The 13,959-nt window shown below is 45.1% G+C and overlaps 1 protein-coding gene across 4 annotated transcripts in view; it reads right to left on the reverse strand.

The window, feature by feature from the left end:
• The window catches only part of LOC111973110 (rho GTPase-activating protein 12), an 80,018-nt gene that overhangs the window by 19,355 nt on the left and 46,704 nt on the right, over positions 1-13,959 (reverse strand). For all 4 annotated transcript variants that reach the window (XM_024000348.2, XM_024000349.2, XM_024000350.2 and 1 more), the window contains exons 3-5: positions 4,500-4,772; positions 2,061-2,204; positions 1,684-1,764 (exon numbers count right to left, since the gene is read on the reverse strand). In XM_024000348.2, coding sequence (XP_023856116.1) covers positions 1,684-1,764; positions 2,061-2,204; positions 4,500-4,772 — 498 coding nt within the window. The remainder of the gene's footprint in view (positions 1-1,683; positions 1,765-2,060; positions 2,205-4,499; positions 4,773-13,959) is intronic.

The raw sequence follows: 13,959 nt of genomic DNA on the forward strand, positions 1-13,959 counted from the left end.
AGAGTCAGGAGTATAGGCTATTTAGGCTACTGTGCTTTGATTGACGACCGAACAGCAAGTGTTGAATAGTTTATAAAAAGGTGTCGAACTGACTGAATAAAGTCGATCACCTATATCCCTTTGCTATTCATAAATCATACAACGTAGTTACACTGAGTGTACAAAACATTAGGAAAACGCTCCTAATTTTGTGTTGCACCCCCTTTTGCCCTCAGAACAGCCTCAATTCGTCGGGGCATGGACTCTACAAGGGGTCAAAAGCGTTCCACAGAGATGGTGGCCCATGTTGACGCCAATGCTTCCAACAGTTGTGTCAAGTTGGCTGGTTGTCCTTTGGGTGGTAGTCCATTCTTGATACACACAGGAAACTGTTGAGCATGAAAACCCCAGCAGCGTTGCAGTTGTTGACACACTCAAACCGGTACCCCTGGCACCTACTACCATACCCCGTTCAAAGGCATGTAAATGTTTTGTCTGGCCCATTCACCCTCTGAATGACACACATACACAATCCATGTCTCAATTGTCTCAAGGCCTAACAATCCTTCTTTAACCGGTCTCCTCCCCTTCACCTACACTGATTGAAGTGGATTTAACAAGTAACATCAATAAGGGATCATAGCTTTCACCTGGTCAGTCTGTCATAGAAAGAGCAGGTGTTCCTAATGTTTTGTACATTCAGTCTACATGCCCATGGTATCGCATCGGGGCAAGTAAGCCAAAAATCTAGTTTGTATTTTCCTAGGATTCGAGGCCCATGTCCAGACTTACCAGTGCTGCTAAAGTGACTTGTCAGTGTAGCCTAGTGATAGGTAGTTTGTGAACTAACGGTTATTTTGGAGAGAATCTTTTAGCTGAACGGAACCGAATCGGTGAGAACCATCCTCCCACTGAACATTTTGCATTTTAAAACCATTTTCCTACAATTCTATATTGTTTCTCAACAGGGAATTCATGTTTACTTGACAGAACACAAACTTTTTTCATAGGCTTTTACCACAATAAAKTAAATAGAAAGAGTAGACTAGATTTAGTTTTTTCCACAATAAATTAAATTGAAAGAGTAGACTAAACTAGTTTTTCTGACTACATTACTAATCTACCGCCTTCCCTCAAAGTCCCACCCACAGTGACTGATTGACAGGTTTGTTTTCTTACCCCAAGTGTCCACAGCAGCAGAGCTAATCAAATGCATAATTTGAAGAACAAAAATAACATATTTCAGTAAAACTGAAAACATGACTTTAATCTCAAGAGAATATGGGTTTAATGTTAAAAACAGATGTTCTTACTTAGAAAATAGTTCTGATCATATAGGCCTACATGATATCCAAAACAACAACACACTGAATTTATACATTTTCAGTCATTTTAATTGTAAAGTCATGCCTTTCTACTCAATACCACAACAAATTTGACCAATCTGGGAGGTAAAGTCGTTAAAGTATTCAATAATTTAGCTGTGTATTTCGGGTGGAATCAAAATAGAGCTCATTCTGCAAAACAAATTTGCGGGGGGCATGCCACCCGGACCCTCCCAACCCGGAACTCCCTTGCTGGCAACTTTTTCTTTTTGGCTGCCTACTCCATMTACGGAAAACACTGCATAGGAGGTAAAACCAGAACCAGCACAACAACACAGCACAACACAACGTAACACAATATATTGATATGTTTACTTACTTTGGGTAGCTCCCATTCTGACCTGGAGCCATCAGCGCTGTAGTAGTACGGCCTTCCCTGCTCGTCCACGTGCTTTATCCACTACAAACACATATACTAAATCAGCACCGATCACAGTTTCATAAATACACTGCTTGTCACGGATAACAGCAGGGTAAAATGTTCAAAAATAAAGGCAAAGAAACTTGAACAAAAACAACTTCTCTCAACCAAAATTCCCAAAGCCAGTCCTGCCATGGGTACATGAACATAGACATGCATTATTTATTGATTTAAGACCCATCCCCTATGAACCCGGGACAATACCCTGAGCCCTGGGAGAAGCGACAGAGAAACAGAGAGAGTGAAACCAAAGGAGGAGAGGAGAGCCCCAGTACCTTCTCATGAGTATATTCACAGACATAGAGGGTGTGCCCGTGTTCGTCCAGTTCCTCTGACCAGCCTCTAGGGGGCGAGCCGTACTGACTGTCCGACTGACTGGAGTAGGTGCTGCTGTGACAGTTCTCCTCGGAAGACAGGGGCTGCATGGGGGCAGCAGGGAAGAGGAGGAGAGGAGGCGGCGGAACAAAAGAAGGGCCGTGATTGGGAAAGGGAGAGAAAGAGACCACTGTGATTCGGGGAGAACAGAGTTTTTTTTACCAGAGTCATATTTATTTTATTTAACTAGGCAAGTCAGTGAAGAACAAATTCTTATTTACAATGATGGCCTATCCCGGCCAAACCCTAACCCGGATGACGCTGGGCCAATTGTGCGCCGCCCTATGGGACTCCCAATCACGGCTGGTTGTGATACAGCCTGGAATCGAACCAGGGTCTGTAGTGATGCCTCTAGCACTGAGATACAGTGCCTTAGATCAATAGATTTACAYAATATTGTGCGGAACCAATTGATTTAATTTATTAGTGAATGATCAATGACGCAGCTGTAGAGTACCCATAATAAGAACATTTTTTGAAAAACGAAAACACCCAACAATGCATTCATGCATCCCACCACCATAAAGGCTTAAATCCCCAGGAAAAGGAGACCTTGATCAACTACGGAAATACGTGTTTATTTACCAGCATTTAATTTGGCATGTTGCAAACGGAGTACTCACTCTAATAGTTCCTGCCTGATTACAATACACTCAACCACCTCATGGGGGCAGTGTTGTACCACTAACACAACATGAAATCTAAACTGAGGATACGCAGTTTATTTTACTACCTAGCCCTCATCAAAATAGCAACAGCTTGTTTCACTGCTCACAGTTAACACAATATAACTTCTACAGTTGTTGGAAATCATCTATTTCTCTCCGTACATTCTCCCTCATGTTTCCAACGGTAGTAACATATGAAAGTAACATGCCGAGTAGACACAGACAGTATCCCAAATGGCACCCTATTCCATATTTAGTGCACTAATTTTAACCAGAGCCCTATAGACGTTGGTCAAATGTATAGCACTAGATTGGGAATAGGATGGCATTTGGGACGCACCCCATCTGCGCTTCAGTCAGTTATGGCATTACATCAGATGAATCATAAATATTTGGAGAGCATCACTCTAACTGGTACTTAAATATAGTACTCCAGCGGTACTTAAATATAGTACGGCCTCGTCGGCCTGAAACCTACTTCAGTCCTGACCTGGTTTCATTTAACACAGAGTCACACTCGCCCCGTTTCAAAAACCCAGGGAGAGCTGCAATAGGACGGGGACTACCACTGGCCCGACCAGACCAGTCACGAGACCGCTCCCTTAAGCCTCAACACCTGAACTCCTTCCCCCTTCAGAAACCCAGGTGGCGTCACACATCTCAGCTTGGATGACGGCCCAGCATCTCAAGCACAACCTCGAACAAGACGGAGCTGCTCTTCRTCACAGGGAAGGCCTGCTCGCTCAAAGACCTCTCCATCACGGTAGACAACTCCATGGTGTCCCCCCTCCCAGAGCACAAACAAGCTTGGCCTGAACAACACCCTTTTGTTCTCTGACAACATCAAAGCAGTGACTCGATCCTGCAGGTTCATGCTCTACAACATCCGTAGAGTAAGACCCTACCTCACACAGGAAGTGACACAGGTCCTAATCCAGGCACTTGTCATATCCCGTCTAGACTACTGCAACTCTGTTGGCTGGGGTCCCCCGCTTGTCCACCCCTGCAACTTATCCAGAACGCCGCAGCCGCCTGGTGTTCAACCTTTCCAAGTTCTCCCATGTCACCCCGCTCCACCACACACTCCACTGGCATCCGCTTCCAAGACCCTGGTGCTTGCCTACGAAGCAGCAAGGGGAACTGCCCCTCACTAAATCAGGCTATGCTCAAACCCTACACCAGCTCCCGCTCAGCCCAGCCAAAGCTCTTCTCTGTCCTGGAACACCAATGGCGAAACAAGCTTCCCCCTAACGTCAGGACTGCAGAGTCCCTGCCCATCTTCCGAAAACATCTGAAATCCTACCTCTTCAAGGAGTAAACCCCCCCCCCCAAAAAAAACTAAGAAATGCACTTGTCTTTTCCTACTGATAACTACTTTGCTGAGGGAAAATGTCTGCTAAATGTCTAAAATATAATCAATAGGCCCCAGGGCCACCTTTCAGAGCAGTTGTTGATACGTTAGGGGGACAGATAGATTAGGTAGACTGTAGATCAGCGGCAGGGGTCAACATGATGGGTTAAACTTCCTCAGTTTGATCCAAACCAAAACTCTTTTCTCCCTCTCTTTACAGCTCAACTTCAGCTCAGACTGTATCGACAGTATGCTACAGCAAGACAGCCAATGGAATGAGGGTCTGTTTTGATGGGGCACACAAGGGGTGTGTTACCTACCTCCATCTCTCCTGTGCCATGGGGGTCTCCCCGACTACTACTGGTACTGCAACTAGCATCCCGTACGCGGGGCGGTTTCCACGTGCGCTCGCCGCTGGCTCTGTTATAGTAGAAGTGTCTGCCGGTGAGGTCCTTGTGGGTCTCCCAGTCCCCGAGGACATGCAGTGGGGAGCTTGAAGGAAGGGGGGGCAGGCTGGACTGGGAGATCTTCAGCTCCTGGAGGTTGGTGTAGACAGGGGACTCAGGCCGGCCCTGCCCCGCCGGAGACGTCGTCTGGAAGGGGGGGAAGAGATAAGAGTTTTTCACAAGCGACTAACCTTTCCTCTCTAACAGAGTAACATGGCCAGCACGCACTGGCTGGAGAGGTTCCGTTAATGGAGAACTATGGAGGTGCATTACAGAGCGGAGAAGGAGGGGAGAGGGTCGTTTCAGACCACAGATACAGTGATATAATCTCCACGGCAAAGCAGGAAGTAGAAAGAGGATGSATGGGCAGCTTTGGCAAATCAGAAACATGTGGTACGGATGGACGTTGCAACATACTCTAGCCATCTGTTCCTAGCCCAGTGTCAAAACAATGCTGCATGGTATCCAATATCTATTCTACATACTTCCAACTGTAGTCAAGCTATTCATTGTTAGGCCAGTCAAATGCCTTCCTTTGATGCAAAGTCCATACACTTCGCATAAATAAAAACTACTGCGCATTACAACACAATTCAAGATTTAGCATTACTGGACATTGATTGGCCATAATTGGCTTAAATACAATGCCCACATTAGGAGATCGAGAGAATGATTTCAAGAAGAGCAGAGGGTCCATACCCTTATGAAGGAATTAAGGGGTGTTTGAAAGAGGAAGTGTAGGCAGATAGGAAACCCTCCTAGTGCTGTGCGTCTCTCATCACTTAAATAGCGAAGCGTCTGCAGGGATATCCACCGTCAATCTCGAAACCAAAGTACTCCCTGACAATGGAGAGGAGACAATAAACAAACCTCTCAGGCTGGAATTTAAACGGAATGTTGAAACAATAGTTAAAAAGAGTGATATTCCATTTGGATTCCAGGCTACAAAAGCTCTAAATACTACCTTCAGACTAAACACTGGACACACAAGAGAGGCTTTTGGCTGAGCTGTCGTTTATGATATTGTCGAGACAAGACACGAAAGACGGCATGTTGCATAATAGTGYTGCCATAGTGCTGTTGAACCTGTATTTTGAGGAAATGTGCAAAACGCTAGTATATTTAAGGTTAGGGGGAAACTGAAAGTTGGCTCTGTCAACAGTTTTATATGCCACTCAGTCTGGCCCAGACAACAACACAGACAGGATTTCCATGACTACTGAGAATCAAATGTATTACTGCAGAATAATATTTTGGGTTCGGAATAAGATAGCGAGGTCGAGGTACAGTCGTGGTAGCCAGACTGCCGTCTCTGGTGTGGGCCAAGGGTCAAACCAACATTGTGTAAAGTGGCCATAGTCATCACGTAGATAGACCTCGATAGAAAAGCACCTGATTAGACCCCATGGGTCAAACACKTACTGTCAGTATGTCAAATAGTTGATTTTGTGTGTACTTTACAATGGAACCAATAGAATCYTCCCAAAAGTGCAGGTGAGGAATGCAAGAGGAAATGCGACAGAGATTAGGGAGGGAGGTAGTTTGAGTAAAAACACCGGACAGCACAGCCAGACAGACATTCCCTAGAATGGAAACAGATGGGGCTTCCTGCTGGGCCTGGAATAATAGGAATATAATCCAAAATAATTATTTAATATCCTGTAGAGCTGCGCTGGAACAGAGTGAAGTTTGCACCGGGAGATGCCCCGTTGTTTGTCCATTCAGTGTTCTGACTGTAGCATTGGTAGAAGACGTCGGCAGCTGGGAGTAAAGACACAATGAAGAAGGCTCTTAACCGAAACGTCTGTGTATGATTCTAGTGAAGTACAGTAAAAAAAAAATACAAAAATAAAAGTTCTTTGCTACATCTTTTTGTGTGGGGACCTACTATATTTCCTGCAGCTGGGTGTCAGTCAAAGAGGCCCAAGCACAAATAATAGCACGGCTAATTCTACATTGAAAGTCAGCTGTCAAAGGCCAAACTCAGTAGGGGAACTGAGAATGAGAACTGAATGATAAGAATCTATAGAAATCAATATGAATGATATGAAGTACCTCAAGGAAAGGTTAGGGGGTCAAAATGCATCTTAGATAAACTCCATGGACCGTTTACCGGTCTTCTCCTACTAGCACTGACTTTGCTGATAATGACTTCATTGAAGGAAATTGTACTTACTACGACTGAGAWATGTGGTTGTCTCACCTCGGCCTCTTAAGATCATTGCGCTAACTGTATGTCGCTCTGGATGAGAGCGCCTCTGCTAAGTGACACATGTAAAATGATTGGCAATACAAACTGTAGTGGTGTTTTCCTGAGAAGGAAGGTTTTAGTGAGGGAAGGAGGAGACTTGAGCATGCAGACAGCGTTTTGTCCATGGATGGAAGAAATCAATACCATTTTTGGAGAGTGCTCACCAGGCATACATGTACCACATCATTGTGATTTCTAAAAGGAGAGTATTGCTCTCCTCAACATTTTGAGAGCTCCACATCCGCAGGGAAGGACTCCAGACAGGTACTTAACACACAAACACCCCTAACAAGTTGTTTTGCATTCTATTTACCCGTCTCTCCCTTTTCTGTTGAGAAGGAAAATAAGAGGTCTCTCTCTATAGCAAGCAAACTCAGAAATAGACTGACTACTAGGCCAAGAGAAGGCCAAGAGAATCGAGGTGGCCTCGTTTGCTAAATGGGATGGACTGGATGAAGTCAGAGTTAATTAAAGTTCAGTCAAGTRTTTAGCTCTTGGAAGGTTTGCCACACAGTGGTGAAATAGGCAATTTAAAGCAATTTAAGCCACATGAAAGAAGATACTTCAAGAAGCAATAGACAATAGCCTACGTAGTATATTGTTTAGCATGCAAACATTTTCATCTCACATGTTGAAGTAAAAGCTGAAACTATATATCAAGTATGACCTACTAGATCACAACTACGACAAACTAAAAGACCTTTGCAGATATATCGGATTCAGTCTGTCACCTTATATCCTGGGGTGCGGAGAAACACCTCGTCATCCTCSTCTTCTGTCCGACTGTAGGCTTTAAATGTACTGAAAGGGACCATGGCTGACGGCTGCAACCCCCCAAATACACTGACCCCCTTGGTTACCCCTCTCTTCCTGTCCGTCTATCAGTCTATCCCCGCTTGCTATCTCACTCGCTCGCTCTATCAGTCCATCCCGAAAGGTAGAGGGGTACTTGAGATACTGGCAGGGTCAGAAAGCCAGAGGAAATAAGATCTCTCCCTCTGCCAGACAGACACACATGACTGCTCGCGCACACACGACCACAAAAGGAAGTGGTGGTGAGAGTTCCCTTTCCTGACAGACAGCGTGTGTGTGCGGGCAGTTAAACTAGCTCTCTATGCCCTGACGTTGGGTCACAATGAGTCCAGAGAGGTCACAGTGTAGACTGTTGACAGATGAACTAGTTGTTCGGGAGGGACTATAGAGACTATATTTATCCTGCTCTCTACATTCACAACAGGGTGAGGGAAACAACATGTGCAGAGGGGAGATAAAGACCCTGATCACCATCCATTGAGCTGCTATTGCCCAGCCAGTCAGCCAGTCCGCCATAGCTCCTCTATGAAGTGGGTCAGAGAGAGAGAGAGAGAGGTCAGATATTCACCTTTTCAGACAATTAATGGGTAGATTGAGAGACCTGATGCATCTGCAGAGTGCAGTCAGTTAACCTGAAGTAGCCTTACTGTTCCAGCCCTGGTGCATAGTAAGATTGTGGCCCCAAGTGATAGGATCAAGGCAACTACAATCATTGATGAGCACCGCCGCATATCATTTAGAATCTCTATCCTSTGTGAGGAAGACAAGCCACTCATTTTCTTTTGAACCACATTGAAGGGAGTCAAATCAAATGATATTTGTCACACGCGCCGAATTCAACATGTGTAGACCTTACCGTGAAATGTTTACTTACAAGCCCTTAACCAACAATGCAGCTCAAGAAAGAGAAATATTGACTAAATACACTAAAGTAAAAAATAAAATAAAAAGTTACACAATAAATGCACATAACAATAACAAGGTTATATACAGGGGGTACCGGTACCGAGTCAATGTGCCGGGGTACAGGTTAGTCAAGGTAATTTGTACATGTAAGTAGGGGTAAAGTGACTATGGTGGACTGCTTGCCATGCGGTAACAGAGAGAACAGTGTATGACTTGGCTGACTGGAGTCRAACAATTTTCTGGGCCTTCCTCTGACACCGCCTAGTATATGGGTCCTGGATGGCAGGAAGCTTGGCCCCAGTGATGTATTGGGTCATACGCACTACACTCTGTAACCCAGGTCTCACTGTTCTGTCTGTACATATTCAGAGTTCACTTCTCTAACAGCTTGTCGCAGACTCTGATTCCTCCAAGCTAGATGAATACGAAATTAAAACAGATGTGACAGACAGAGTGAGTGGGTAATCTGCATAAGGGGTCCTTGGCTGCTAGAGGGACCGAGGGTGTGGACCTCTATAGGACCTCTAACTCTCATGACTGGGGGGACAAAGTTGACAGAGTTCTGCTGTTTATGCAGAGTGATCTTGGCTTGTCTCTCCYTATGCCAGCCCAGACCCTGATAAATGAGTTCTTCTCCAGTCAGGGTGAGTAACAGTACTGGCCCAGCAAGGCAGATTAGAATGCATTATGCAGCTCTGTAACTGTAGCAGACGGCAGTTCCGTTCCAAATGGCACCCTATTCCCTTTATAGTGCACTATGTCGGGGATAGGGTGCCCTTTTGGGAWGCAAGCTGTAGCAAGGGGCACCTGGGAGGAGATATGGGATGATTAATTCATTCTGAGGTCGGAGGTTAATTGAGAATTTGGTAGAAGTTGAACAGTCAATCCCTATGTTGCAATATGGCAGCCTATATGGAGATAGGGGCAATATKTGCCTAATAAAGACCACTGTGGTTTTCAATGAGGTACAGCATGATGTCAGACTACATTTCCTTTCACTCTTCCTCCCTCTCATCTCCATCCATGTATCTTTTTCTCATCTCCACTGTAGTCATTTAGCAGTTCTTATCCAGAGGGACTTACAGTTAGGTGTCTCGCTCCATCTCTCTCCCCAACCTTTACAGCAGYGACACTGTACTATGTGCTGTTCCAATCACGTTGCATAGTAGTAGCCTATGTAATCTGTAAAATAAATGAAGTCATCAATCTCACTGACATGCCGTGCAGGTTAAAGTAAGGACAGAGATCAGTGAGAGACCCTCTTGCAGTTCTCCACTGTGCCCACTTGGTGTCTCCCTCAGGCTACAGYGGAGCCCTGGGTGGGTTGTGGGGAGGGGGGCTATCTGTCAATCAGAGCTAGGACCATGAGGAAGGCAGCTTGAGGGGAAGGGGGAGGGGTCTATCACTGGCTGAACACATGGCAACCCACTCCAGCACATTCTTTCCTCTCTGTTGCACATCATCCACCCGCACCTCAACATAACGCTCCTGTCACCCCCATTTATGTCCACTCACAGAGACAGACGTGGACTGGCCACACGAGGGAAGACACACARGCACAGATGAACAAGAAGTGAGTCCATTCCATTACCCAGACACTCTTTCTCAGGGATGGAGTGGATCATATAATGTCACTGGTGCAAAATGGGGGTGTGGAATCACTCATATTGAACTTCAGTGTGTATTGTGGTCAGTCCCACAGGGACAGCTAATGTAAAACGGGGATAGATCAGTACGTTGCCGTATGTCTTTGTGACGCAAGTTACATGAGATACACTAGGTCATTCAATTAGAGTCGAGCAGGATAATTAAAGTCACTGAAGTGGAGGAGCCGACAGAGTGGAGAGGGGGGACTGAGGGGAGAGAGGGGACTGAGGGGAGAGGGGGGACTGAGGGGACAGAGGAGAGGGCTGCTGATTTGCTTCTCGCTCGGTGGCCATGACAATACAGACACACACAAGCAAGCAAGCGCACACACACACACACACACACTCGTCGAATGCATACGCGCACACACCTAGTATTAAATCACATGAGTAGAGTAGTAGCGATGGATGATGTACAGGGTCCCTCCCTCCCAGTCTCCCTCCACACCTCCTTTACATTGATCCAATCTTCTCTCTGCTAATTGCACATCCATCCACTCCCTCTCTCCAAATCTCTTCTACTCCTCTCCATCTCTCAGCTTGCTCATTCATTCTTCCTCCTCTCCATCATCTTTCCCCCCATCATTCACTCCCTCCTTCAAATGCTCAGCCAACGCCCCTCTGTTCTGCTCATTTTCCCATGCTACTGGACACACACACAGGACTGTACAGAGGTCTGGAGGGAGGTATGGTGCAATATGACCAGATTAACCTACATTTCCACCTCACTGGGTATCAATCAGACCACTTCACTCATTTCCCCCATCATCACATCTGTGACATTTCACATAACACCCCCACCCACCTCCTCTTTACCTCTCTCAATTGCTCACGCTCTCCCTCTCTGAATCTCACACACACACCCCAACCTCCCCTTTTTCCCATAGCGACAGTTTAAGCCCACGACTCCCTCCCCCTCATTTTTGTATGTACTTCAGTCATCTCACCTATAGGAGGTGTGAGACAGAAAACTGACTACAGTATATAATACACCATGGATCATCAACTAGACACGCAGCAATGGTTAGGAGGCCGGATCAAAATTACAAATCATTTGTAAACTGCAAATTGACCGCAAGAAGCCTAAACAGATTTAATATTTGACTAAAACAAAATTCAAACCTTGATTACATTTGTCTGGATTCACATATATCTCTATTATGTGTGGGAATACTTTGGAACAGATTTCAAACCAAAGCAAAAAAAAACTGAGGGGGGCCAAATAAAATTTCACGTGGGCCGCCTGTCAGTTGGGGAACCCTGTAATAAACCATGCAACTTGTCCAGCTTGGGAAGTATAAAACATGGAAAGTATTTTTTWAAAAGGGCACCATGTTAAATGGTATTAATTAATCAGTGACACAGAGGGCTAGAGAGAGTGAGTGTGAGAGRGCAAGAGAMAGAGCGCGATAGAGATAGCGGGCTAGAGCGAGGAGTGCGAGAGAGCGAGAATATTTGACCTAATGTAACAAGGTTGGTGGGATTTTAAAAGGGAAAGTTCTGAGGAACCCATCTGAGGATGAAAGTGAGTCGGTGTTTTTCCATGTTGGGACATTCATTTCTTTCCATTTCATAGATCATGGAGTCTAGCTAGTCTCACGTCCTGACAGAGAAGCAGCCAATTAACCTTTCAAACCTGAGGTGATAGTYATTACATTTCCTGTGAGGACTGTCTGTCTGCAGAAATACTAACTACACAAACGTCTCCCCCAACCCCTCTCATAACTGCTGCTAGTAGAGAAGGTTCCGTCCCAAATGGTTCCCTTCTCCCTGTATACCCAGAGCCTAGTRAAAAGTAGTGTACTATATAGGGAATAGGGTGCTCCATACAATGCATCCGTACACAATGTCTGTCGGCAAGAGACTAGTTTTAGAGAGACTGAAGCCAAGATAACCATACTGACCAGTCTGGAACACAAACAGACAATGTGGCACAGTCAATTCATTTCAGCCTTGGCTGTTTGAGGTTTGAAATGAAAGCGTGTAAGCCTCGGCTGTCTGAACTGGACAACATAATGGTAATAATTCCAACAACTGAATTCGACGAGCTATCGTTAAAAAGAGCAGCGCTCTCTCATCACACTGGTCACATCCCAAATGGCACCCTATAACCTACGTAGTGAATATACCTATGGGCCCAGGTCTAATGTAGTGCACTACATAGGGAATAGGGTGCTATATGTCGTTGTGTTGCTTTAAGAGACCCCCGAGTAATGCTTTCTCAACACGACATGAGGAACAATGATCCATTTAACCATTGGATCAAACCACACTCTGTCTGATCATTGGACTTTTCACTTCACTTCTCAAAAGCCACGTAGTGAAACATTAATGAAGGATGGTTTGAGGGATGGAGAGAACCAACGTCTGGTGTGGAAGGGAGAGAGGACGAGGGAGGTATGGAGGAACGCCTGGAGCGAAATTCCCCCATTCTGTCTGGGCTCATATGTGCTTGTGTGCATTGGGAACAGTGGTGGCTTCCAAAAACCAAACCAGTCCCTGTTACTAGGCTGCTAACGAGAGCCTTGTGGTGTGTGTGTGTGCTCCAGTAGTGCACAGGCTTAACTAGAGAAAGAAGATCAAACTGCATTCCATTCATATCTGGGACAACACATCCATGCTACTTTATACACAGAAATAGCTCACTAAATGGATTAGTTTATATTTGGTTTGGATTTTAGAATCGGAGTGTGAACCGTGAAAGCAAACACTGGATGGATGAGCAGAGAGAGAAATTAAAATCTTTCTCTCTCAAAATGACAAAACAAAGAGAGGCATGTTTGGAGTCTAGAGGAATGTGTGTGTTTTTTTGTTCTACTATACCTGTGAGGATCTGAAGTCGTCACAAGAATAGTAAACCAAGGAGAATTTGGACAAGTGAGGACATTTGGCCAGTCCTAATAAGGAAAAATGCTATTTTAGGCTTAGGTTTATGGTTAGAACACAGTTGCYTTTAGGTAAAATAGTATTTTGAATGGGAATCAATTGTTGCTCCCCAAAAAGTCCTCARGCGTATTGTGTGTTGTATGGTACCCAACTCGCTGCAGGCCAGAGAGTCTGCCTTCCAGACAGATGGGTCCTTCAGCGATGGCACCCTATTCCCTATATAGTGCACTAGTGTTGCACGGTATACCGGTACCACGGTAATATCYCGGTGCCAGAACATCATGAAACTTATTACACCAACATTTTAGAACAAGTAGTAAGTACCCTTTGATATGATACTACCTCCGTCATTTAAAAAAWATATATATAATTTAGCCGTGGTGGCGAGCGGGGATGCAGCTCCAGACCCTGATGAGACTTCTGTTAGATTTGTACATTTGTTACATTGGAGKAATGTTAATGCATTGCATCATTTCATCGTCTGTTATAACCAAGAGTACAGACCAGTCTGAGTAGACTTTGCAAGTTCACTGTCATGCCGCCTCTGAGTGTCAGGGGGAAAATGGAGCATCGCTTGGTGACAGGCATGCTTGCAGATTTGCAGCAAAGAAAAAATGGCTTGTCTCGAGCTTAAAAAAGTATGACCCATATTACCAGAGATGCCTTATTTTCTTTCTATCGGGATTTGCGCGCATTTGATATAAATTGTACAAACCGTGTCGCGGGCCGTTTGYAACTGATCCCGGTAGCTAATTATTGGTTTGATAACAAACAACGTTGTTCAGTCATGTTACCTAGCTAGCTAACAACCWGGTAACAGTAGGTTTAAGAT

This window comes from Salvelinus sp. IW2-2015, linkage group LG14, assembly GCF_002910315.2.
Source record: "Salvelinus sp. IW2-2015 linkage group LG14, ASM291031v2, whole genome shotgun sequence".
Lineage (NCBI taxonomy): Eukaryota > Metazoa > Chordata > Actinopteri > Salmoniformes > Salmonidae > Salvelinus > Salvelinus sp. IW2-2015.